The sequence below is a fragment of the Schistocerca cancellata genome, chromosome 2 (assembly GCF_023864275.1).
Source record: "Schistocerca cancellata isolate TAMUIC-IGC-003103 chromosome 2, iqSchCanc2.1, whole genome shotgun sequence".
Lineage (NCBI taxonomy): Eukaryota > Metazoa > Arthropoda > Insecta > Orthoptera > Acrididae > Schistocerca > Schistocerca cancellata.
The window spans coordinates 599,194,366-599,222,249 of NC_064627.1; the positions used below are offsets into that span (position 1 = coordinate 599,194,366).

At 40.6% G+C, this 27,884-nt stretch overlaps 1 protein-coding gene across 1 annotated transcript in view; it reads left to right on the forward strand.

The window, feature by feature from the left end:
* Nucleotides 1-27,884, forward strand: part of LOC126147147 (esterase FE4-like) — a 92,687-nt gene that overhangs the window by 11,171 nt on the left and 53,632 nt on the right. Inside the window, exons 3-5 of the mRNA XM_049915671.1 lie at nucleotides 14,304-14,435; nucleotides 14,583-14,733; nucleotides 14,948-15,133. Of these exons, the coding sequence (XP_049771628.1) occupies nucleotides 14,304-14,435; nucleotides 14,583-14,733; nucleotides 14,948-15,133 (469 nt within the window). The remainder of the gene's footprint in view (nucleotides 1-14,303; nucleotides 14,436-14,582; nucleotides 14,734-14,947; nucleotides 15,134-27,884) is intronic.

Below are 27,884 nucleotides of genomic sequence, written 5' to 3' on the forward strand. Positions count from 1 at the left end.
ACACCTCCTAGGCTATATCGCTCACTTATTACCTTTACTGAGCTTAATGTGACTAGAAACCATGCCGGTAGCCACTTATGGTAAACTGTGACTGAGGTAATCGGCAGTAGTCGTAGCTTAAACTAGGCTTTCAGTTTAGGACGGGGACTTAACCCCCTTAGAAATAAACAGGCACTAGTCTGATCAAGTAATTAAAGAAGCTCTAGTCTGATCGACACTAACAGTAAATCCGAGTCCCGTTCTTTAGAACCAGATAGACTTCGGCTACCTTGCATGTGGAAGCACATAGCATACGTGCACCAACAATTTCTCCACGATCGAATGCACTTACTTCCGACAATATGCCCTCACAGTTAGACAGATCACTGTTCTGTTAACTACTGACGTTTGTGAAGGATTCACAACACAGCACAGGTGCCGTGCGTGGTGTTGTACAACGGTGCAACCTGCAGGCATGGCAAGCATCTGCAGCTATGTTAAAGCACACATTTCTTGCGACGTGTCCATATTTTTGTCCACCTCTGGTATATGGTCTACTGGACACGCCACAATGGTTCCGTAAAGCCAGTATCTCAGCAATGTAGGGAGTAGTGTATCTTGTCATCAAACCGCCGTCAACAAGATGTGAATCCGTATGCGGACGTGGATAGTGACGAGCAGACTGCTACATTTACATCCCTACCCCGGAAGCCAGTGCACAGTGCACGCGGAGCTACTGGTATGAAAATTATGGTTTTTTCTCGTATTCTATTTGAGTATACACCGATATAAAAATGACTATTTGTATGCGTCTCGTACGCACTCTTATTTTTCCAATATTGTTCTCATGATCCTTAAGCGGGATAGTCGATGGTGGCTGAATCTTCCTATAATCTTTCTTGCAGTCGATGTGCTCTTTATTTGTCCAACAAAGTATCTGAAGAATATTGTTATCTTCCAAGATTTCCTATTTATGTTCTGTGAACACTTCTGCTACGCTTTCGTATGGACTACACCTACCTAAAACGATCCTAGGAGTGCACCTTTCGATTCACTTAGCATCTGTTATCGTGTCTACTTGATAAGGACTACAGTACTGTATCATCGGTCACGCTATTGGCTTGTACGCAGTAGGGTGCTCTACACTCACCCAGAATCACATGAACGATCATATGAACGTGATCTGCCACCGCAGTACCCCCGAGCGGCTATTGTCGACTACAAATGACGTTTGAACCATAAACACATATTGGTATCGAAGGGCCCGAAATAGGTGCGTTAAATGTATTAGCTGTTGTCGTAGGTGTATAGAGAGCACTGTAGGTGTATCAGTTGATTCAAATGTATTTAATATCTTAAAACAGATCATTAAAATATTCCATTTTTGCTCATAGCAAATCTCATTGACTATAGATCTAAGCAAGCAAACAAAGTTAACTATAATTTTGACGACTAGAACTATATGCATGACCAAATGTCTAAGACAGATAGTGAAATTTGAAAAGAAACACACTGATACCGATCATGTGCTTATCTTCCTCCGTAGATATCGTCAAAGTTATTATTTACAACTTCTTTGACTCCAAATTCATTTCTGTGTAATCAAAGTGAAATTTTAGAAGATGCATATTTCTTTTCTAGACCTTTTAACCTTAAGATATAATAACATTTAAAACCTCTTGAGCCCCAACAATACAGTATGTAAAAAATTAATTTTAAAATATTTCACGAAATTGACCTTTATCATTAGAGCAAGCAACTAGCAAAAAGTAAGCTATCAGTTGTTTTAAGGTGGTTGTTTCACTTTGGAATATAATGTTAAAATTTTTCAAAAAGTTGACGTTTATCACTGTAAGCAATGAATACGAGAAAAAGTTGACAGAAAGGAAACAATCAGTTGTTTAAAGGAGGTGCTTTCACTTTGGAACCACTGGGATGTACACTTTTCCTGTAGGTAATTTTGTATTACTTAGATACAACCCCACATCTTGAAACTTCAAGGAACTCATAATGCCGAAAACAAATTGTAACGTCAAATAACATGCGGATTTGGTCTAAAATTTAACAAATTTATATACGTAGTACATACTGCCCCAATGCTTTCATTTCGAAACCACACATAAAACAAGCACTGGAAATTCAGATTTACGTTACAATAACCTTAAATATTCTCACTTTCACTGTCAATGTTCTCCTCAACAAGATCGTAATATAGAAAAGGGACAATCTCATGGAATCACTAAGCAAAATCTCGGCGGCGACTTTTGATTTTAACTCTGTGAGTGCAATACTTGCCCATCTCTAAATAAAAGGAATTCATAACAAACCGACACATTTTTAACACATCTTTAATGCGCCGATGCCATGAAACATCATGTTTTTAAATGTTGTCTTCTTTGTTCCTCGGCCTCCGTTTTCGTGTTGGTGCATATACAGGTTTTGTAAGTTATCCGCCGTCTTCAGCAACTATAATAAAAGTCTTATAAAGGCCGGACCCATTTCGCTTTATTTTAAAGCATCTTCAGTGGCCACTGTAACAATATGTTTTTTTTTCTCTTACAATTTTGTTTGTTTTGTTCATTCACAGTTCACATGATTTACTTATTACTACAACCAGATTTTATTCTTTTCATTAATCACGGTTTGATTTTTTTAATTGCATTCTTCTACGTCTTCCACGAGTATGTGTTTAGTTTCCCACATAGCACTTTTACTGCACTTAAAAAATTGTCTCTTCTGTGTTGGGGAATATCACTGTTACCACTATCCTCACAGAATTCGTGTGTTTTCTTTTTTTTTTGTTATTGTGGGATGCTTGTCTTTTGGTTGTTTTGATAGTGACGGAAGCGTCTTTTATCTCCCTGTAAGTGTTCATATTCTCTGGCCTGTGTGTGTGTGTTTTAGGGAGGGAGAGAGAGAAAAGAGAGATACAGAGAGAGAAGTACTTAGCATTTTAGCAAGGGGGGTGATTATTTGTGTGTGTGTGTGTGTGTGTGTGTGTGTGTGTGAAGGGAGCTAACATGTCCTTGCTACTGTGTGTAAGTTACTGCTTTACTATGGTACATTCTCTGCCTCGTGATGACTGGGTGTTGTGTGTTCTTCATCATCATTTCAACATCATAATTGACTCGCAAGTCGCCGAAGTGGCGCCAACTAAAAAGGACTTGCATTACGGTGGCCGAACTTCCACGCATGGGGCCTCCCGGCCAACAATTCCATACGGTCATTTCATAGTTATGGATGATCCACGGTTGGGATATTGCCTACTTTGTGATATTATTTTGTGGTGTCTATGGGTGTTCTTCTTTCTCAACAATATTTTAATAGTTTAAATAGCGAATGGCTGCTAATGTTTGCTCGTTTATTATGAGTTTCTTTTGCATTATTGGTTTTTGAATTTGGAAGTTTTATTGTAGATGTAGGAAATGTTCCTTGTTGCTGAATGTGCCTTTTTTCTTGTCTTTTCTCTTGTGCTAGAGTGGTAATTTGATTGCCAGAAGTGTCCTACACATGTTGAATGGCTGATGCCATATTTCCATGCTTTATTGTGTTCGCTAAACATTATTTCGAAAGTTCTGCCTGTCTGTCCTAGTTGTGGAGCATAACAGCTGTTAAGCTGGAGATGGTAAACGCCAGATTTTTGGTGAATGTCCATTTGATCCTCCTTTGTTAGACATCAAGCTTAAACATGAAGAAACACAGCTATTCAGAAAGGCTTAAAACACATGTAAACACAAAAGTAAATGAAAATTTCGTAGAAAATCTGATCACAGAATCTAAGAACATATTGTCTCAAGAACAGAAGAAAAAAACAAGCACCGTGAACGTAAGTCTAACAAGAGAATTATTAGGTAAGGAAATTAAAAACATCATAGATACAGAGATGAACACAATATAACCAGATAGATAACGGCAGAAGCTAAAATATGATAACTCCTAAGGAAAAATTACGCAGAGACAGCCTAATCATAAGGAAGTCAGACAAAGCGAATACAGTTGTCCTAATGAATACACAAGAATACAGTAAGATGACACAAGAATTCATTTTACAGAATAAATTCACAAAATTTAAGTCAGACCCAACAAACAGATCCCACACAAAAATCCACTAAAGACAGTTAAACACACACTGTGATACAGCAAAAGGCTTATATGACAGTCGTGAACCCCAATGCCCCAAAACTCCGAGGCCAGCCAAAGGTTCATACAGCAAATACGCCAGTGAGGAAAGCACCCATAATAGGCTCACACAACAGTACACAACAAAATATAATAGAGCAGTTAAAAACACAGAGGAACTAATAAACCTCAGAAAAGACTTAGACATTCCAGATAGAGCTATGTTGGTCTTATTTTATGTAGAAAATGTGTACTCCATGATCCCCGTCAACGAAACAATCAATATTATATAACAAGAACTAGATAATTGCAATTAGTTACCGCAAGAACACATAACAGTGAGAAGAGAACCCCTAAACCTCATTATTGATCAAAATTACTTTGAATTACTTTGAATTCAACAAAGAATTATTTCCAAAAGAAGGATTGCCAGTTGGATCCCTAATGTTGGGAAAGTTGTGAAATACCTTCATGAACAAAATACAAGAAAGAACTTCTAGAAAATAGTACCAGCAAAATACAATACACTGTATTAAATTTATGAAAAGAAAAGTTGCTACTCACCTTATAGCGGAGATACTGAGTCGCAGATAGGCACAACAAAAAGACTGTCACAAAATAGCTTTCGGCCAGTAAGGTCTTCGTGAAAAAGAGACGACAGACATCTCTCTCTCTCTCTCTCTCTCTCTCTCTCTCTCTCTCTCTCTCCCTCTCTCTCTCTCTCTCTCCCCCAGTCGGAAAATATAAACACCCGCAGAACAATAGGAGATGCTTCCACCACTATCAGAACATAAAAGACGAACACATCCCGCAATAGCAAAACAAAACACTCGAAATGGTGAGAGGATAGTGATAATTCTCAACACATAAATTTGAATGTGGTAAGAGCAGGGAAAGTGCTGCGCGTGAAAACTCAACATATACACGTGGAAGACGAAGAAGAATTCAATAAACAACAACAAACATAGGGAATAAAAACTGTTTATAGCAGTAAGTAAAGGATGCGAAGAGATAATGATCATAATGAACAGAATTGTACGAGAACAAACCATCTTGCAGGTGCTTTAAAATAAAGCGGAACACGTCTGTTCTTGATAAGACTTCTGTCAGAGTTGCTAAAGACGTCAATTAACATATACAACTAGCATATTTTTATTAAATGCCCGTTCTAATACAAAAATCACTGAATACTGTACTTTGGCTTCCGAAATTTGTATTTTAAAGGGGCCTCTGATGGCTTCGGGGTCTTGCATCTCATTGGTTCTCATTTATCAGCTTGTTGAGAAATCTACACGTGCTTTTTTCGGCCGTTCATGTGAAATTCCACATTACGACGGACGTCTCTAAACCTCTCAAGCTACACCTCCCTATTCGCATTCACATCGCATCATCTCATGCGAAGACAGCGAAAGCACAAGTTCCGTGAGATTTCAGAGAGCGTTATCTGCAACAGGTTATCATATATTTCAGTTAAATCTTGTAGACTATCATATTGGAAGGTATCGGAAACGGCAATCTGCCTGTTACTGGCGTCGTGCTGATCAATCAACAGAAAGTACCTAGCATCCCAGGCAAATAAAGTGTGTGAAAATACAACACACTAGTTTGGAACGACTTGTAAAGAGAACCTTACACCTTAATGTAGATTATATCAGAACCTGAAATAAATCGACATTATTTCATTACAAAGAATATTCGACTTATCATTTATCCAGAGTGCTACTCCGAAGAATGACACTGAATACTGCTGCCAGTCATACACCTGACTAGACGAAACTGTACGGTCTTCATTTTATTTTATTATTTATTTGTTTTTTTACTTATCAGTCTTCTGACTGGTTTGATGCGGTCCGCCACGAACTCCTCTTCTATGCCAACATTTCAGAGTAGCACTTGGAACATAGTCCTCATTTATTTGCTGGATGTATTCCAATCTCTGTTTTCCTCTATATTTCTAACTTCCACAACGCCCTCTAGTAGCTACTCTGCGATGTCTTAACAGTTGTCCTACCATCGTTCCCCTTCCTCTTGTCGCTGTTATCCATGTATTCTTTCCCTCGCCGATTCTCTGGAGAACCTCCTGATTCCTTACCTTATCAGTCCACCTAATTTTGAATATTCTTCTGTAGCACAACACCACAGATGATTCTGTTCTCTTCTTTCCGATTTTTCAACAGTCAGTGTTTCACCACCATAAAATGGTGTGCACCAAACTACATTCTCATTAATTTCTTCCTCAAATTAACGCCTATGTTAGATACCAGTATAATTCTCTTGGCAAGAACGCCCTTTTTGCCAATGCTAGTCTGCTTTTTATGTCCTCCTTGCTCCGTCCATTTTCTGTACTTATTAGATTTTCCACTACGTTCAGAAGATACTGCTATTCTTCTTCGTTTTCCCTGAGAATTGATATGTCATCAGGGAATCGTATCATCGATATCTTTCGCCCTGAATCTCAGTTTCACTCTCGAACTTTTATTTTATTTCCGTGATTGCTTCTTCTATATGCAGATAGAATGGAAGGGGCGAAAGACTACATCCCACTCTTGCACCCTCTCTAATTCGAGCACTTCGTTCTTGATCCTCCACTCTTATTGATCCGTCTTCATTCTTGTACATATAGAATACTACCCGCATTTTCCGTAACTTATTCGCGTTTTTCTCAGTATTTCTAAAATATCACTCCATTTGACATTGCCGAACGGTTATTCCAGGTCGACAGATCCTATGAACTTGTCTTGAATTTCCTTTAGTCTTAGTACCATTATCAACCGAAACGTAAAAGCTACCTCCTCCGGTGTCTTTACCTTTCCTAAAACCAAGCTAGTCGTCATCTACGGCGTCCTCAAGTTTACTTTCCCGTCTTCCGCAAATTATTCCTGTCACCAACTTGGATGCAAGAGCTGTTAAGCTGATTCTGCGATAAACCCCGCGCTTGGAGACTTTTGCAATTTACGGAATTGTGTGGATGACGTTTTTCCAAAAGTCAGACTGTATATCGGTTATGACCTGTAGATTAAAACTGAAGAAACTGCAAAAAGGTGGGAATTTAAGGAGATGGGACCTGGATAAACTGAAAGAACCAGAGGTTGTACAGAGTTTCAGGGAGAGCATAAGGGAACAATTGACAGGGACTGGGGAAACAAATACAGTAGAAGAAGAATGGGTAGCTTTGAGGGATGAAGTAGTGAAGGCAGCAGTGGATCAAGTAGGTAAAACAACGAGGGCTAGTAGAAATCCTTGGGTAACAGAAGAAATATTGAATTTAACTGATGAAAGGAGGAAATATAAAAATGCAGTAAATGAAGCAGGCAAAAAGGAATACAAACGTCTCAAAAATGGGATCGACAGGAAGTGCTAAATGGCTAAGCAGGGATGGCTAGAGGACAAATGTAAGGATGTAGAGGCTTATCTCACTAGTGGTAAGATAGACACTGCCTACAGGAAAATTAAAGAGACCTTTGGAGATAAGAGAACCACTTGTATGAACATCAAGAGCTCAGATGGAAACCCAGTTCTAAGCAAAGAAGGGAAAGCAGAAAGGTGGAAGGAGTATATAGAGGGTCTGTACAAGGGCGATGTACTTGAGGACAATATTATGGATATGGAAGAGGATGTAGATGAAGATGAAATGGGAGATACGATACTGCGTGAAGAGTTTGACAGAGCACTGAAAGACCTGAGTCAAAACAAGGCCCCCGGAGTAGACAACAATCCATTGGAACTACTGACGGCCTTGGGAGAGCCAGTCGTGACAAAACTCTACCATCTGGTGAGCAAGATGTATGAAACAGGCCTACTGCCTTCTACAATGGCTGGAATATTGTCCACGCAGCATGTTGCGAGGGAGGGGTTTCCGCAGTGATGACTTGGATTACACATTGCCATGGTCTGGCGCTGCGCTGTTTCCGTGGTCAGTGTGACCAAAAGTGATCTCTTGCCAGAAGAGAGCTGGTCAAGGGGCCATAAACACCGCCAACCCCAGCCATGCAGTATCTGTCCCCGACTGCAGCCTTTACCGAGAAGTTTACCACTACAGCGGTCGACACGCAGGCGGGCGTCCTCTCTCAACTGCAACTTCAGTGCCTCTGCTAGCCGCGGGTCTACGGATCGCACCTGGCGTTGATGCTGCCAGGAGCTGAACTGGTGCCTTCCAGCTGCGGGCCTAATGCTGGTTACCATCAGCCGTCTCCAGAGTACTGTCCATGTGTCCTTGGTCCCCAGTTCGCAGTTGGCGGCGTGCTGCACGGCTAGCCGGTAGCTGCATTTGCACCTGACAGTGTGGCCGGCCTGCACCAGAGATCGCTGTTAGTGCGTGCCTGATGTCTGTAGGCCTGACACAGCTTCGCACTCGACGAGGCACTGACTTCGTCCCTTCTCTCGCTGCCCGTCCTGCCTAACGTGTTTCCACTGGTGGTCCAGGTTCGACATGCCTCACTGGGGTGTTGACTCCTTCAGCTGTATTAATTTTGCTGAAACATAGTGTTGTGATCCTGACCCCGTTGTATATTATGAACTGACTCCACATAGGGGTCTGTCTTCTCTTTTGGATTATGCGTACTCTCTATAATGCCTTGTGCGGAGAAACTGTTGCACGACTAGATACTAATTCACCCAACTGTAATTCGCAGTTTCTCTGGCGCTATGAGTTATGTGGAAAATCACTGATGTGAGTAATCACTGAGAAGCTCATCATGTTGTGAGCATTAGCAGTCGCTTTTCCTTCAGATATCCTGCCACATATTAGGAAATACATACTGCTTCTTGCGAGATTCACATAAATGTTAGTTCTAGCACCCATACGTATTAGAATGCTAATGACTGAGCTGGGAGTTTCGTATTTGTAATTCAGAGATCATTTTTTTAATGTTGTTGTTGTTGTTGTTGTGGTCTTCAGTCCTGAGACTGGTTTGATGCAGCTCTCCATGCTGCTCTATCCTGTGCAAGCTTCTTCGTCTCCCAGTACCTACTGCAACCTACATCCTTCTGAATCTGTTTAGTGTATTCATCTCTTGGTCTCCCTCTACGATTTTTACCCTCCACGCTGACCTCCAATACTAAATTGGTGATCCCTTGATGCCTCAGAACATGTCCTACCAACCGATCCCTTCTTCTTCTCAAGTTGTGCCACAAACTTCTCTTCTCCCCAATCCTATTCAATACTTCCTCATTAGTTATGTGATCTACCCATCTAATCTTCAGCATTCTTGTGTAGCACCACATTTCAAAAGCTTCTATTCTCTTCTTGTCTAAACTATTTATCGTCCATGTTTCACTTCCATTCATGACTACACGCCATATAAATACTTTCAGAAATGACTTCCTGACACTTAAATCTATACTCGATGTTAGCAAATTTCTCTTCTTCAGAAACGCTTTCCTTGCCATTGCCAGTCTACATTTTATATCTTCTCTACTTCGACCATCATCAGTTATTTTGCTCCCCAAATAGCAAAATTCCTTTACTACTTTAAGTGTCTCATTTCCTAATCTAATTCCCTCAGCGACGCCCGACTTAATTAGACTACATTCCATTATCCTCGTTTTGCTTTTGTTGTTCATCTTATATCCTCCTTTCAAGACGCTATCCATTCCGTTCAACTGCTCTTCCAAGTGCTTTGCTGTCTCTGACAGAATTACAATGTCATCGACGAACCGCAAAGTTTTTATTTCTTCTCCATGGATTTTAATACCTACTCCGAATTTTTCTTTTGTTTCCTTCACTGCTTGCTCAATATACAGATTGAATAACATCGGGGAGAGGCTACAACCCTGTCTCACTCCCTTCCCAACCACTGCTTCCCTTTCATGCCCCTCGACTCTTATAACTGCCATCTGCTTTCTGTACAAATTGTAAATAGCCTTTCCTCCCTATATTTTACCCCTGCCAGATATGTCGTAAGGTCAGTATTGCCTCACGTGTTCCAACTTTTCTACGGAATAAAAACTGATCTTCCCCGAGGTCGGCTTCTACTAGGTTTTCCATTCGTCTGTAAAGAATTCGCGTTAGCATTTTGCAGCTGTGACTTATTAAACTGATAGTTCGGTAATTTTCACGTCTGTCAACATCTGCTTTCTTTGGGATTGGAATTACTGTATTCTTCTTGAAGTCTGAGGGTATTTCGCCTGTTTCATACATCTTGCTCACCAGATGGTATAGTTTTGTCAGGACGCTCTCCCAAGGCCGTCAGTAGTTCCAATGGAATGTTGTCTACTCCGGGGGCCTTGTTTTGACTCAGGTCTTTCAGCGCTCTGTCAAACTCTTCACGCAGTATCGTATTTCCCATTTCATCTTCATCTTCATCTACATACTCTTTCATTTCCATAATATTGTCCTCAAGTACATCGCCCTTGTATAGACCCTCTATATACTCCTTCCACCTTTCTGCTTTCCCTTCTTTGCTTAGAACTGGGTTTCCATCTGAGCTCTTGATGTTCATACAAGTGGTTCTCTTATCTCCAAAGGTCTCTTTAATTTTCCTGTAGGCAGTGTCTATCTTACCACTAGTGAGATAAGCCTCTACATCCTTACATTTGTCCTCTAGCCATCCCTGCTTAGCCATTTTGCACTTCCTATCGATCTCATTTTTGAGACGTTTGTATTCCTTTTTGCCTGCTTCATTTACTGCATTTTTATATTTTCTCCTTTCATCACTTATATTCAATATTTCTTCTGTTACCCAAGGATTTCTACTAGCCCTCGTTGTTTTACCTACTTGATCCACTGCTGCCTTCACTACTTCATCCCTCAAAGCTACCCTTTCTTCTTCTTCTGTATTTCTTTCCCCAACCCCTGTCAATTGTTCCCTTATGCTCTCCCTGAAACTCTGTACAACCTCTGGTTCTTTCAGTTTATCCAGGTCCCATCTCCTTAAATTCCCACCTTTTTGCAGTTTCTTCAGTTTTAATCTACAGGTCATAGCCAATAGATTGTGGTCAGAGTCCACATATACCCCTGGAAATATCTTACAATTTAAAATATGGTTCCTAAATCTCTGTCTTACCATTATATAATCTATCTGAAACCTGTCAGTATCTCCAGGCTTCTTCCATGTATACAGCCTTCTTTTATGGTTCTTGAACCAAGTGTTAGCTATGATTAAGTTGTGCTCTGTGCATAATTCTACCCCGCGCTTTTCTCTGTCATTTCTTAGCCCCAATCGAGATTCACCTACTACGTTTCCTTCTCTCCCTTTCCACCGAGCGAGGTAGCGCAGTGGTTAGCACACGGGACTCGCATTCTGGAGGACGACGGTTCAATCCCGTCTCCGGCAATCCTGATTTAGGTTTTCTGTGATTTCCCTAAATCGCTTCAGGCAAATGCCGGGATGGTTCCTTTGAAAGGGCACGGCCGATTTCCTTCCCCATCCTTCCCTCACCCAAGCTTGCGCTCCGTCTCTAATGACCTCGTTGTCGACGGGACGCTAAACACTAATCTCCTGCTCCTCCTCTCCCTTTCCCTACTACCGAATTCCAGTCACCCATGACTATTAAATTTTCGTCACCCTTCATTACCTGAATAATTTCTTTTATTTCATCATACATTTCTTCAATTTCTTCGTCATCTGCAGAGCTAGTTGGCATATAAACTTGTACTACTGTAGTAGGTGTGGGCTTCGTATCTATCTTGGCCACAATAATGCGTTCACTATGCTGTTTGGAGTAGCTTACCCGCATTCCTATTTTCCTATTCATTATTAAACCTACTCCTGCGTTACCCCTATTTGATTTTGTGTTTATAACCCTGTAGTCACCTGACCAGAAGTCTTGTTCCTCCTGCCACCGAACTTCACTAATTCCCACTATATCTAACTGTAACCTATCGATTTCCCTTTTTAAATTTTCTAACCTACCTGCCCGATTAAGGGATCTGACATTCCACGCTCCGATCCGTAGAACACCAGTTTTCTTTCTCCTGATAATGACATCCTCTTGAGTAGTCCCCGCCCGGAGATCCGAATGGGGGACTATTTTACCTCCGGAATATTTTACCCAAGAGGACGCCATCATCATTTAATCATACAGTAAAGCTGCATGCCCTCGGGAAAAATTACGTCCGTAGTTTCCCCTTGCTTTCAACCGTTCGCAGTACCAGCACAGCCAGGCTGTTTTGGTTATTGTTACAAGGCCAGATCAGTCAATCATCCAGACTGCTGCCCCTGCAACTACTGAAAAGGCTGCTGCCCCTCTTCAGGAACCACACGTTTGTCTGGCCTCTCAACAGATACCCCTCCGTTGTGGTTGCACCTACGGTACGGCTATCTGTATCGCTGAGGCACGCAAGCCTCCCCACCAACGGCAAGGTCCATGGTTCATGGGGGATATTATTTTTTAAATATTTGCCCTAAAACTCGTATTATCTGGTTTAAATAACCGTGAACGCTTTCCGTGTACTTACTTTATACCTAATATTAGGTTGGTGCATGAGTTTGCAGCGTTTTTTCATAAATTTAACTAACGTGACAAATACACATAACAGAACTTTAATAATCAATAATATATTCTTCTTCACTACTTAGAACATTATATCAACGCTGGCGTAACAGTTAGATTTTGTGACAGTAGAAATCATGTGATTTTCATGCGAAGTACTCGTGAGTCACGTTTCGAGCGCATTTTTATCTAGAAAGGAAGTTCCTTGACCGTTGTTCAATACAGGCCGCAAGATCAGTTGATAAACGTGGTTGCGCAGTCGCTTCCCAACGCAACCCCAGTACAGTGTTTTTTGTCAGTCTAGCAGAATCTCTGGAAGCGTTATCCTGGAGTAGCATCACTTCATGCAATCTTCCTGTTCTTTGTTCATAGACTGCGTCTACAAGAAGTCTCCATTATTGACAATAAATATCACCAATCATAGTTACACCTCGGGGAAGCAATTCGTAGCACACCACAACCGTCGCTGTTCCGCCAGATGCATAACATTACCTTTTGTAATGCGCGCAGGTTTTTGTACGGGAAGATTCTGTTTTATTTGGGCTCAGCCATTCCTTTCTTTTCCTTACGTTAGCATAAAAACATCATTTCTCGCACCGATGACGATAAGGAATGGTCGGTTTTTGTTCACGAGCCAATTGATGACGAGAAAGCGCTCATATGACCCGCCGCTGATTTTTGTGATTTTGTCTTAAAGGATGCGTTACCCACACTCCCAAGTTTTGAACCTTCCTCGTTGCACGTAAATGTCACATGATGGTGGAACTATCACAGATCATCACATTTGCCACTTCTAGAATACAATGGCGAGGGTCGTTGTGGATTAATGAGCTTAAAAGATCATCATCAAAATGCGAAGGTCTTCCTGCTGCACGTACAGAGGTGCTAACGCCATAACAATCCTTCTTAAAACGAGGAAAGTATAGTCTTCCGTGGGCTATCCATTACTATTATTCCCATACATGGCGCAAATGTTTCTCGCTGTGCTTTCACGCCTCTGCTGAACCTGAGCAGAAGAATATGTCAGGAATATTCAGATTTCTCCATTTGCCACTCTATTTTCTAGCGTCCACAGCTCCACTCATTATCTCCAAATGACAAAATGACATCATATAAACTCAAGTAGCAACAGTGAACTACAAATAAAAAATTACGATCTATAAGTAACCCAAAGTAACCGGAATACCGACATAAAAAACATAAAGTCCACGAACTTACGCACCAGTCTAATAACTGGGCAAATGTAACACCTTTCGCCTTGATAAGGAGTGTTCCGCACGCACCAGATGCTAGAGTGTAGAGTCCAAGAGTCGAAATCTCACTGCACGCTTCCATTTATTCAAAAAGATCATATAGGTTAACCTTATAGCGATTTAGCACAGAGTAACTATTATTCCAAACCAAAACTCTGACTGCCGTTTCGTAAGGAGTAAATGTGTAGCAGTTCAAAGAACATTTTTTAGAGAGCTTCCCCTATACTTTCGTACTTCAGACCAACAAAAAAATCTTGCCACATTGTCACTTTTTGTGGATTAAATTATAAAGATGAACACCGCTTCAGTGTCCTGAATGGTCATACATACGATCGTCTCTCAAGGACTTTGCTGACTCGATCTTCCAAGTGACGATGTAAACGTACTCTTCTGCATTCCAAAATTTCATTCCAAGATTTTGTGTTCTGTTCACTTATTTTCATTTTCACTGTTCTTATTTAGAAGCTGTTTGTACGGCTTATAATTTTGGCGCCTTGTGAAAACTTAGTTGTTTCTCAGCCTCCAGCAACCAAAGCAGCTTGGTCCGGTGTTAGAGACGCCCTGGCGGTCGGCTCGCAGTGTCCTCAGATCAGCGGCAGTGGAATGGCTGGGAATGAGGACTGTCTCTTCCTCAATGTTTTTGGCCCACAGGTAGGCAAACTCAGCACAAATAACAAATCTCCTCAGAAACAAATTGAAGCTTTAAAAACAGTCTCTAAATGGGACTGAATAAATATTTGTAATATTCTATTTGCCTTTTCGTGTGACACACTGAAGTGAGTTTATGTGGTTTTACAGACGGCCTTACAGCAGGGAGCACAGAAAGCTGTTATGGTCTATATCCATGGTGGATGTTTCACAGCAGGCTATGGTCAGGGCGCGACACCAAACTACTTCGTGGACGAAGATGTCATACTCGTCAGCATAAACTATCGTCTAGGACTCCTAGGTAACAAATGGGGTTATCAACGAAGATACTCGTTGTACAACGTATCCTATATACAATAATCATGTGCTGAAATCTGTGGCTGCGTCATAAATTGAAAATGCAATAATTACCTTTACATAGTATGCATGTAAATGTTGCTCTAGTATAATTGTGGTACGTACTCTTGTTCTTGAGACTCGATTCAACTAATACAAAAGAAATGAACACCTCTTAGGTTTCCTAAGCACTGGTGATGAAGTCGTCCCCGGAAATATGGGCCTCAAAGACCAAACAGAGGCTCTTCGCTGGGTGCAGAGGAACATTGCAGCATTTGGGGGTGATCCACAAAAAGTGACCATCTTTGGACAAAGTGCTGGCGGTGCATCCATTCATTATCACGTCATATCGCCACTGAGCACAGGCAAGTGAAGTATTTTCAAGTACTATGAGGAGATAAAACCTGTTAACCGCGGTGTCATAGAACGCACTATTAAGCATTTTGCAATAATTAAGAAGACTTGGTAATTAACCTGTACAATTTGTATTTATTAGTCACAGCATGTTTCTGAGTCTCACGCTCATCCCTAGGCGACAAACTTGAACATAAACTTTTCAAAATAGTTCTCAGGAGCAGAACACAGTTCGATGTTCAAAAAGTGTGAAAATTCTCGTGTAGTGGCATAGAATATTTATTTATTTATTTATGCATTTATTTTACCTGGTAAGATTAGGGCCTTCAGGCCCTCTCTTACACCTAACCAGGCATACTCAGATTGAACGAATTTCACTTTGTAGAGAACATTAAGGACATATAACGTGTTATAGAGTATTAATGTTCAAGAAAAAAATAGATATTATAACAGTAGTACAATGATAATTATAACAATAAAAAATAATTATAACAATCAAGAATAATAATAATAATAGTAGTAATGACTACGTATATGAAAGTAAACATAGTTTTCTTTTATGAATGTCAGTCCTATTGCTAGTTGGGAATTTTCTTGTTATGTTCTTACTTGTGAGTTAATCTCATCGAGCAGAGACATAAGACGATAGAATGGGGTGAAAGAGATATAGAAGAGGTAGATAGGTTAGAGGAAGAGAAATAGAATGGTAAAATTCGAAGCTATGATGGAGAGGAGAAAGAAAGAGATAAGAGGGGTACAACAATGGTGGTTATACCGTCCCTAATATGTAAGTTTTGAGTAACATTTACCTCTCATAGAAATTTGTAACATTTGAGGTATAATAGCATACATGTGTGCTGATTTGTTCCATTTAAGCTGTATATTATCTCTGCATCTTACCTCTGCATTTGAATCATAGCCCTATCAACACACAATTAATAGTGCCAAATTTAACATTGTTTTAGAATGTAACATATAGTGAAACTAGAACAGACCTCAGATGATGTTTACCATATTATAAGAAAAAGAATCTACAGCAGGAAATTAACAACACACAAGTTCCCCCCCCCCCCCTTAAGCATTGACCTTGCCGTTACAGGAGGAGGGGGGGGGGGGGACAGGGGGCTTGCATGCCTCAGAGATACAGATAGCTGTACCGTAAGTGCAACCACAACAGAGGGGGTCGACAGGTTGCTGAAGAAGGGCTCTAGACGTTTCTGTAGTTGCAAGAGCAACAGTCCAGATGACTGACTGATCTGGCCTTGTAACATTAACCAAAACGGCTTTGCTGTGCTGGTACTGCGAATGGCTGAAAGCAAGGGGAAACTACAGCCATAATTTTTCCCGAGGGCAGTTTTACTGCATGGTGAAATGAAGATGGCGTCCTCTTGCGTCAAATATTCCGGAGCTATTATAGTCCCCCATTTGGATCTCCGAGCGGTGACTAATCAAGAGGACGTCGTTATCAGTGAATGAAAACTGGCGTTCTACAGATAGCAGTGTGGAATGTCAGACCCCTTTTTCGGGGAGGTAGGTTGGAAAATTTACAAACGGAAATGGATAGGTTAAAGTTAGATATAGTGGGAACAAGACTTCTGGTCAGTTGAATACAGGGTAGTAAATACAGAATCAAATAGGGGTAATGCAGGAGTAGGTTTAATAATGAATAAAAAATAGGAGCGGAGCTAAGCTACTACGAACAGCATAGTGAACGCATTACTGTAGCCAAGACAGACACGAAGCCCACACCTACCACAGCAGTACAAGTTTCTATGCCAACTAGCTCCGCAGATGACGAAGATATTGAAGAAATGTATGATGAGATAATAGAAATTATTGAGATAGTGAAGGGAGACGAAAATTTAATAGTCCTGGGGGAGTGGAATTCAATAGCAGGAAAAGGAAGAGAAGGAAAAGTAATAGGTGAATACGGACTCGAGGTAAGGAATGAAAGAGGAAGCCGCCTGGTAGAATTTTCCACAGAGCATAACTTAACCATAAATAACACTTGGTTTAACAATCATGAAAGAAAGTTGTATACGTGGAAGAGGCCTGGAGACACTAGCAGGTTTCAGATCGATAATATAATGGTAAGATAGATATTTAGGAACTAGTTTTTAAATTGTAAGACATTTCCAAGGGCAGATGAGGACTCCTACCACAATCTATTGGTTATGAAGAAACGGCAAAAAGGTGAGGATTTTAGGAGATGGGACCTGGATGAACTGAAGAACCAGAGGTTGTAGAGAGTTTCTGAAAGAGCATTAGGGAACGACTGACACGAACGGGGAAAAGAAATACAGTAGAAGAAGAATGGGTAGCTTTAAGAAATAAAACAGTGAAGACAGCAGAGGATAAAGGAGGGTAAAAAGACGAGGGGTAGTAGAAATCCTTAGGTAACAGAAGAGGTATTGAATTTAATTGATGAAAGGAGAAAATATAAGAATGCAGTAAATGAAGCAGGCAAAAAGGAATATAAACGTCTCAAAAATGAGATCGACAGGAAGTGCAAAATGGCTAAGCAGACATGGATAAAGGACAAATGTATGGATGTAGAGGCATGTATCACTATGGGCAAGATAGATACCACCTACAGGAAAATCAAAGAGCACATTGGAGAAAAGAGAACCACTTGTATGAATATCAAGAGCTCAGATGGAAACCCAGTTCTAAGCAAAGAAGGGACAGCAGAAAGGTGGAAGGAGTATACAGGATGTTACAAAAAGGTACGGCCAAACTTTCAGGAAACATTCCTCACACACAAAGAAAGAAAATATGTTATGTAGACATGAGTCCGGAAACGCTTACTTTCCATGTTAGAGCTCATTTTATTACTTCTCTTCATATCACATTAATCATGGAATGGAAACACACACCAACAGAACGTACCAGCTGTAACACTTTGTTACAGCAAATGTTCAAAATGTCCTCCGTTAGCGAGGATACATGCATCCACCCTCCGTCGCATGGAATGCCTGATGCGCTGATGCAGCCCTGGAGAATGGCGTATTGTATCATAGCCGTCCACAATACGAGCACGAAGAGTCTCTACATTTGGTACTGGGGTTGCGTAGACAAGAGCTTTCAAATGCCCCCATAAATGAAAGTCAATAGGGTTGAGGTCAGGAGAGTGTGGAGGCCATTGAATTAGTCCGCCTCTACCACTCCATCGGTCACCGAATCTGTTGTTGAGAAGCGTACGAACACTTCGACTGAAATGTGCAGGAGCTCCATCGTGTATGAACCACAAGTTGAGTCGTACTTGTAAAGGCACATGTTCTAGCAGCACAGGTAGAGTATCCCGAATGAAATCATAACAACGTGCTGCATTGAGCGTAGGTGGAAGAACATGGGGCCCAATCATGTCATCAACAATGACAGCCCAAACGTTCACAGAAAATCTGTGTTGATGAGGTGATTGCACAATTGCGTACGGATTCTCGTCAGCCCACACATGTTGATTGTGAAAAATTACAATTTGATCACGTTGGAATGAAGCCTCATCCGTAAAGAGAACATTTGCACTGAAATGAGGATTGACACATTGTTTGATGAACCGTTCGCAGAAGTGTACCCATGGGGGGCAATCAGCTGCTGATAGTCCCTGCACACGCTGTACATAGTACGGAAACAACTGGTTCTCCCGTAGCACTCTCCATACAGTGACGTGGTCAACTTTACCTTGTACAGTAGCAACTTCTCTGACGCTGACATTGGGGTTCTCGTCAACTGCACGAAGAATTGCCTCGTCCATTGCTGGTGTCCTCGTCGTTCTAGGTCTTCCCCAGTCGCGAATCATAGGCTGGAATGTTCCGTGCTCCCTAAGACGCCGATCAATTGCTTCGAACGTCTTCCTGTCGGGACACCTTCGTTCTGGAAATCTGTCTCGATACAAACGCACCGCGCTACAGCTATTGCCCCGTGCTAAACCATACATCAAATGGGCATCTGCCAACTCTGCATTTGCAAACATTGCACTGACTGCAAAACCACATTCGTGATGAACACTAACCTGTTGATGCTACGTACTGAAGTGCTTGATCTAGTACTGTAGAGCAATGAGTCGCATGTCAACACAAGCGCCGAAGTCAACATTACCTTCCTTCAATTGGGCCAACTGGCGGTGAATCGAGGAAGTACAGTACATACTGTAACATGGAAATTAAGCGTTTCCGGACACATGTCCATATAACATCTTTTCTTTGTTTGTGTGTGAGGAATGTTTCCTGAAAGTTTGGCCGGCCGTACCTTTTTGTAACACCCTGTATAGAGGGTCTATACAAGGGCGATGCACTTGAGGGGAATATTATGGAAATCGATGAGGACGTAGACGAATATGAAATGTGAGATACGATACTGAGTGAAAAATTTGATAGAGCACTGAAGGGCCTAAGTCGAAACAATGCGCTGGGAGTAGACAACATTCCATTAGAACTACTGTAGCCATGGGAGAGCCATCCCTGACAAAACTCTACCATCTGGTAAGCAAGATGTATAAGACAGGCGAAATACCCTCAGACATCCAGAAGAATATAGTAATTCGAATCCCAAAGAAAGCAGATGTTGAAAGATGTGATAATTAGCGAACTATCAGTTTAATAAGTTACGGTTGAAAAATTCTAACACAAATTCTTTACAGTAGAATGGGAAAACTGGTAGAGGCCGACCACGATCAGAATCAGTTTAGATTCTATAGAAATGTTGGAACACGTGAGGCAATACTTACCCTACGACTAGAAGATAGATTAAGGAAAGGCAAACCTACGTTTCTAGCATTTGTAGACTTAGTGAAAGCTTTTGACACTGTTGACTGGAATACTCTATTTCAAATTCTGAAGGTGGCAGGGGAAAAACACAGGGGGCGAAAGGCTATTTACAATTTTGGCAGAAACCAGATGGCAGTTATAAGAGTCGAGGGGCATGAAAGGGAAGCAGTGGTTGGAAATGGAGTGATACAGGGTTGTGGCCTATCCCCGATGTTATTCAATCTGTATATTAAGCAAGCAGTAAAGGAAACAAAAGAAAAATTTGGAATAGGAATTAAAATGGTGAAGAAATAAAAACTTTGAGGTTGGTCGTTGACATTGTAATTCTGTCAGAGACAGCAAAGGACCTGGAAGATCAGTTGAACGAAATGGACAGTGTCTTGAAAGGAGAATATAAGATGAACATCAACAAAAGCAAAACCAGGATAGTGGAATGTAGTGGAATTAAATCAGGTGATTCTGAGGACATTAGATTAGAAAATGAGACACTTTAATTAGTAAATGAGTTTTGCTATTTGGAGAGCAAAATAACTGATGATGGTCGAAGTAGAAGGGACATAAGATGTGGACTGGCAATGGCAAGGAAAGCGTTTCTGAAGAAGGGAAATTTGTTAACATCGAGTATAGATTTAAGTGTCAGAAAGTCTTTTCTGAAGGTATTTGTATGGAGTGTAGCCAAGTGTGGAAGTGTAACATGGACGATAGATAGTTTAGACAAGAAGATAATAGAAGCTGTCTAATCGTGGTGCTACAGAAGAATGCTGAGGGTTAGATGGATAGATCATGTGACTAATGACGAGGTGCTGAACAGAATTTGGGAGAAGAGGAATTTGTGGCACAACTTGACTAGAAGAAGAAATTGGTTGGTAGGACATATTCTGAGGCATCAAGGGATCACCAATTTAGTTCAAATGGTTCAAATGGCTCTGAGCACTATGGGACTCAACTGCTGTGGTCATAAGTCCCCTAGAACTTAGAACTACTTAAACCTAACTAACCTAAGGACATCACACACATCCATGCCCGAGGCAGGATTCGAACCTGCGACCGTAGCGGTCGTGCGGTTCCAGACTGCAGCGCCTTTAACCGCTCGGCCACTCCGGCCGGCACCAATTTAGTATTGGAGGGCAGCGTGGAGGGTAAAAATCGTAGAGGGATACCAAGAGATGAATACACTATGCAGATTCATAAGGATGTTGGCTGCAGTAATTACTTGGAAATAAAGAAGCTTCCACAGGATAGAGTAGCATGGAGAGCTGCGTCAAACCAGTCTCTGGACTGAAGGCCACAACAATAACAATTTTCACACAATACTTACGACACTGTATCGCATGGAACTTATGTAGCTACCAACAGATTCATTATCTTTCATGAAGTTTTATCATTTTTGTAATTTACATGAGATATGCAGGAACGGGAAATGTGTTTATTAATTACATTCAGATTCTAATCTGGTTCAACTGTGTGATATTGGTATGAGAAACTCCTGATGAAATTCAGAATGTTTTCTTGGAATTGATTTTTTAAATTCTGTGAGTAGTATAATTAATTTTGTAGTTTGAGTTGGCTTAATATTTTAGAGAACTCCAAGATATGTAATTTAAACGATTTCAGTTGAGTACGCCGAATGGTATGTGTAATAGCAATGATTCCTATATACGTCCCCTTTCATTAACGTGGTTTGCAACAGTTAACTAGAGTTTGTTTAAGTGAAGCGCACAGACCTACACATCACATTGTTGGTGAATCCCGTTCCTGTACGTTTAGTGTAATAACCGTCTACAAATGCATACATTCACTGATGAGCCAAAACATTACGACCGTATATGGTAGTAATGTAATTCATACATAACTACATTTCAGTGTGATTACAAATTCTCCACTTACGTCAGCAACTGAAAAATCTGAGCTCTACCAGTTTGGTTTCAGTAGACATAGCTGACGCTTACAATCGCCGTCGGAGTTCTGGTCAGTTGTTTGAACTGCAAACCTAAGCACTTCGAATCACTTCCAGCCACTTCCGAGCTTCTTTTTGTTTAGCTCAACACCTTTAATGCTGTAGTCGACCATGCACATGGTAGTAAATTCTGTCCGCTGCAGAGTGCTCAAGAGAAGAATCCTGTATGTGTTATTATACTTTGATTACTAACTGCCTAAAATCCCCTTCACTAATAAAGCATTAATTTCATTAGTTCCCAACCCCTTCAAGGTTTCGAACGTCGTTGCCTACTCCTCACCTACCCCTCCTCCATTCTTTTCAACTTGCTAGCGCACCGCCTGAAACAATTAGCATTCACGAAACTTACTTTAGAGAACCCTAATCCTCACTGAACCTGAACCACTACGACATCTCTACCAACATACCCGGAAGTGCCAAAAGTCATGTGATACCCCCCAATATCGTGTCGGACCTCCTTTTGCCCGACATAATGCAACAACTCGACGTGTCATGGAATCAACCAGTCGCTGAAAGTCCCCTGCAGAAATATTGAGCCATGCTGCCTCTGTAGTCGTCCGTAACTGCGAAACCACTGCCATTGCAGGATTTTGTGCACGAACTGACCTTATGACTATATCCCATATATTTTCGGTGGGATTTATGTCGGATGAGCTCGGTGGACAAATTATTCGCTCGAATTTACCAGAAGGTTCTTGAAATCAATAGCAAACAGCGGTGACCCGGTGACATGGTGCATTTTCATCCATAAATTGCATTGTTGTTTGGGAACATGAAATCAGCGAATGGCTGTGAATGGTCTCCAAGTAGCACAACATAACCATTTGCAGTCAATGATCGGTTCAGATGATGGACTGGGGGACCCAGTCCATTCCAAGTGAACACATCCTACACTATTGCGGAGCCACCACGAGCCTGCAGATTGCTTTGTTGACAGCCTGCGTCCATAGCTTCGTGCGATCTACCCCACACACTAACACTACCATCAGCTCTTACAAACTAAATTCTGGACTCATATGACCAGGCTACGGTGTTGCAGTCGTCTAGGATCCAACCGATATGGTCACGAGCAAAGGAGAGGCGCTGCAGGCGATATTCTGTTAGCAAAGCCACTCGCACCGGTTGTCTATAGCCCTATTACGCCATATTTCGCCGTACTGTCCTAATAGATACGTTCATCATACGTTTTACGTTGATTTCTGCGGGGATTTCACGCAGCGTTTCTTGTCTGTTAGCACTGAGGACTCTGCGTAAATGCCTCTACTTTTAGTCATTAATTCTGGGCCGTCGCGCACTGCGTTGGCCATGGTGAGAGGTAATGCCTGAAATTTGCTATTCTCGGCACACTCTTGACATTGTGGATCTCGGAAAACTGAATTCCCTAACGATTTTCGAAAAGGAATGTCCCATGTGTCTAGCTCCAACAACCATTTCGCGTTCAAAGTCTGATAATTCCCGTCGTGCGGCCATAATCAGGCTGGAAACCTTTTTACATGAATCACCTGAACACAAATGACAGTTCCGCCAATGCACTCCGCTTTTATACCTTGTCTATGCGATACACTGCCATCTGTGTATGTACCTGCCGCTAATCCATGAATTTTGTCACCTCAGTATACACTATACAGTACATGAACTATACAGTATATACAGTATTATTTCTTTTTTTCACATCAACTCACACCACATCTTGTCGTATGATAGTTTTGACGGACTTCCGTTCACCGTCAACAATTATTGCGAGAATCTATACTTTTCTTATCAAATGTACTTGTTTCCTTTCCTATTACTTATGTTATTCAATGCGCCGTTATCCACGTCTTTTAAAACCAACTTCTATGAAACCTATATCACACCTCCCTTTTCACTTGTATCACATGATCTTCATCAGGGTTCCAATACCCAACACTGTTTTCCTTTTCTCCTCATCATTCATAGACCGAGGTGCCTCTACAAGAAGCAATCACCCTGTATTCGTTTCATCACCATTACTGCCATTCTGTTTACTTGAAGAAACGTTATAGCTCGTATCCTGATCCACACCTGGGTCTTCAACTGCTGTAAATATAAACGTACCTCAATTGGTACTATGGATTCATTGTTAATCTTCAGAAGAGAATTCGTAACGCATTTATGTTATATGTTAACAAATCCCTCTTCTTCAGAAAAGCTTTCCTTTCTATAGCGAGTCTGCAATTTGCATCCTCTTTGCTTTGGGTATTTTGAGTTATTTTGCTGCCCCAACAGCGACACTCATCTACTATTTTTAGTGTCTCATTTACTAATCTGATTCCTTCAGCATACTTGATTTAATTCGGCTACATTCTATTATAATTCCATTACTTTTGTTGATTTTCATCTTATAATCTCTTTTCAAAGAACTGTCCATTTCGTTCAACTGCTCTTCCATTTCCTTTGTGGTCCCTGACTGAATTACAATGTCGTCGGCAAACAAGTTTCTGTTTCTTCTCCCTGAACTTAGTTTTCTTTCCAAAAACTCTTCTCCACTAATTATTTGTGTTTTCCGACTACCAGTCACACGTATTTATTTAATGTTAATCTTAACATAACTACAAAGCATTTCGAGCATGTTTGGTCATCATCACGCGTTTATACATACAAATGTTCTTAAAGATAAAATGTCTGGGTTTAAATGAACCCTAGTTTAAATTAACCTTAGAAATGCCAAACACCGGAAAAATTGACCATACACTTCTTCGAAAATCATACCAAGTATTCTAAATTTACGGGCCTTCTTGTATTTGTCTTTCAGCTTGTGCTATACTGGACATTTATATGGTTAAAGTTTTAGAACCGGGAAAAAAAAATTTACCCTTGGCTGGTACTACTCGTAACCATAATTCAGATGAAGTTACAGTGAAATCCAGACCATTAGCTGCTTACAGGAGCTGATAAATATCAACAGGAACACTTGAAAATATGTGGCCTGACCGGGACTCGAACCCAGGATCTTCTACTTACGTGGCAGACACTCTATTCGACTGAGCATGGCGGACACAGAAGATAATGCGATTGCAGGGACTTATGTCTGGTACGCTCCTCGTGCGACGCACACTTCCTACTTACTGTCCACACACTACATTTGTAGTGCCACTGCCCACTATACTCATCACTCGCAGCAGTCATTCTACCAATTCTCGTAAGAGTTTGAGTAATGTAAGTGCAACCGCACTGAAGAAGATCATTGGCCGGTAAGCCTTATATATATGAAGATGGTATCTGTTCTTTCGAATATGTCCGAAAGAACAGATACCATCTTCATATATAATTCAGATTGTGTCCACATTTCCTTCGCAACCTTGGCGTGCAGTAACTTCAGCAATCCATTCAGAACGGCGTTTTTTCAAGTAAACATGTTTCTGATTCTTTATTACTTTTATGTTCTATCTCCACTTGTTTATTCAAATACTCAAACTCCTCCGGATTTCGAGTTTGTCTCCATCTATGTAAGAGTCATTCAGAATCTGTCATTTTATGTACCAGAGGTAAATGTCATCCAGAAATGACGCTATGCTCTCGAACAAAAGCGTGTTTCTTAAAAGTTCTCAGCCTATCATAACCTACCTGTACAAAACCTCAAGATTTTCTTAAAGGACAAAAAAGTATTATTCAGTTCTTAGATCAAAGAGTGAAAAGACATTTTGGATAGCCTGCAAATTCAAGTACGACTTTATTGTTTCTAGTTTATACGAACTATCATTGGCCAAGTTTTGAGCACTGTTCTTTGTTGTACTTTCTACCAGAGAAAAATAGAGAACTACATGAACTTGTAAATTTTTTGACACCTTATATGTTCCAAACATTACTTTCTTAGTTATAATGTCACTGAGCACTTTTAAAATGATCTTACTTTGGAAAAACAACACTAACAATAAACACATATTACAAGAGTTATAGCATATTGTAACACTGACGTATTTTGCGTTTAGGTGGTGATGCAAATAGCCTAAAATAACTTGGCGCGGCATTTCAGGGAAGGGGACAGCGTATGGCAAGACATCAATGTCTACTTTTGTGTTCTGCTAGAATGGAGCTGTGGCTCGTTGTTGTGATAGATACCACAGCGATTCTGAGAACCCAAGGCTTCATCTCCATCGTTGGTGGACTGGCGGAGCTAACCGCTATAGCATAGATTACAACAAAGAGGCATAGCTTCACACCAGCAGAAGATTGGCCAAAGATTTCGGTCACCCACTGCCCTTCTAGTCCCCTCAAACGCTCTAGTAGCCACTGCAGCAGCAGAACAAACGAACAAGATAGTTCTACATGAATTTAGACTAAGACATTTTACTATAAGTAACATTCGTATGCATATACGCAGTAAAATTCATTTTTCTATCATTGAATCCTTGTCTTTTAAAACTTCGGAGCATTTACAAAGAACTTCCACAATCAAACTATAGGTATTTTCTTTTCACGATATCAATTATTCCACAGGCTTCTTTGACTTTTGTCCTCTTCAGGTTTATATTTTAGTGAATCAATCTTTCTTCACTATTCCGTCAATGTATTCTATCCGTTTTGACCGGTTTCCTCGCTTTTGTTTCCTAACTTATCTTTGCATCACCAACAACAACATAACATCGTTTCCTTTGTGGTTTAAAAGATAATTATTATGTGTCTTCAGACAACAATGAGAATAAGGAAATGGTGAGCAACAATAACTAATGAAACAAGGTGACTAACAGGAATTTACTTTTTTTATATAATGCACTTCTGTAGGTTAGTATATTTTTCCGCCACGTGGAAGGTTTAAGGCCAATCCATGAAATGATCAAGACATGTACTCTAAGAAGAGAACTAGGAAAGCACAGGCTCATGAGACAAACAATACAGGGACCTACTTGGTGGCGTGGTGGCACCAAATTCTGAAAGGTGGCTTTAACAGCCAGGAAAGAGATATATCAGATACACGCTCCGTGGTACTGAACGTATAGTGAGGATTCTATCATGTTTCCTGCATTTCAACATCCTTTACACTTTTTTTCTGTATGGCAGTATTTATTCCACTTTATCAAATTGGCACTGATCTTTTTTATATTTATTCATGTTGGGACATACATTTGATTTTAATTTGATCAACAACCTTCGTTTATTCTTGCGACATGTCTGTACAAAAGTAACTGGTTTTGTTCTAATCTTTTAGCTGCATTTTCTTTGACTTCTATAATATTTCTTACTTCTTCATTTATTTCTTATTTTGACACCTTATGATCTCGTCTAGCATATTTCTAGTGCTTGTAGGGATTTTTTTCAGTATTGTCCACTCTCCATAGTGAGTTCCATATAAATATTTCTTCTGCACCTCGGAATTAACGGAGAATTTTGTTGGGTCTCCTTTGTTCTATGTCTTTCACGTTCTGCATGTTTTACGACAAAAAATCGAAAGCATTTAAATTTCTTATTTCCTTTAACCCCTGCAACACCAATGGCAAGTGGGGGATGGTACTTTATGCCCACATCTGAAAGTATTGTAATCTACTCAGTTATTTTATAATTTAATATATAAATATAAATTTTTAATGAATTCTTCTAGTAGGTTCCATGTATGTTTTTAATTTCTAAGTAAAATGTAACCTTGGAGTTATCACTTTCCTCGGTGAATGAAGGATATCAAATTAAATACCTTTCATCTGTCAAATTTCCACCCTTATTTTATTTGGTAACCAGTTTCAGCGTTTTACTACTCCATCTTCAGGCCCCTGGCCGATGGGTAGGAAGACTCTACCTCGGTTGTGATCAAAACAGGAGCCATAAATACTGGTATTAGTAGATTTTTACTACGGTTATCACTTCAACCATCACCGCCGACTTGATCACAACCGAGGAAGAGTCTTCCTCTACTTCGGCTGAAGATGGCTTAGTAAAACGCTGAAACTTGTTGCACAAATAAAATAAGGTTGGAAATTTGACGGTTTAAAGGTGTTTAATTTGACATCCTCTATCGAACAGCCGAGTCCCGCAACCATCTCTAAAATGATGGACATTCATAGTTCCCCAATGAATTTTTTATTCAAT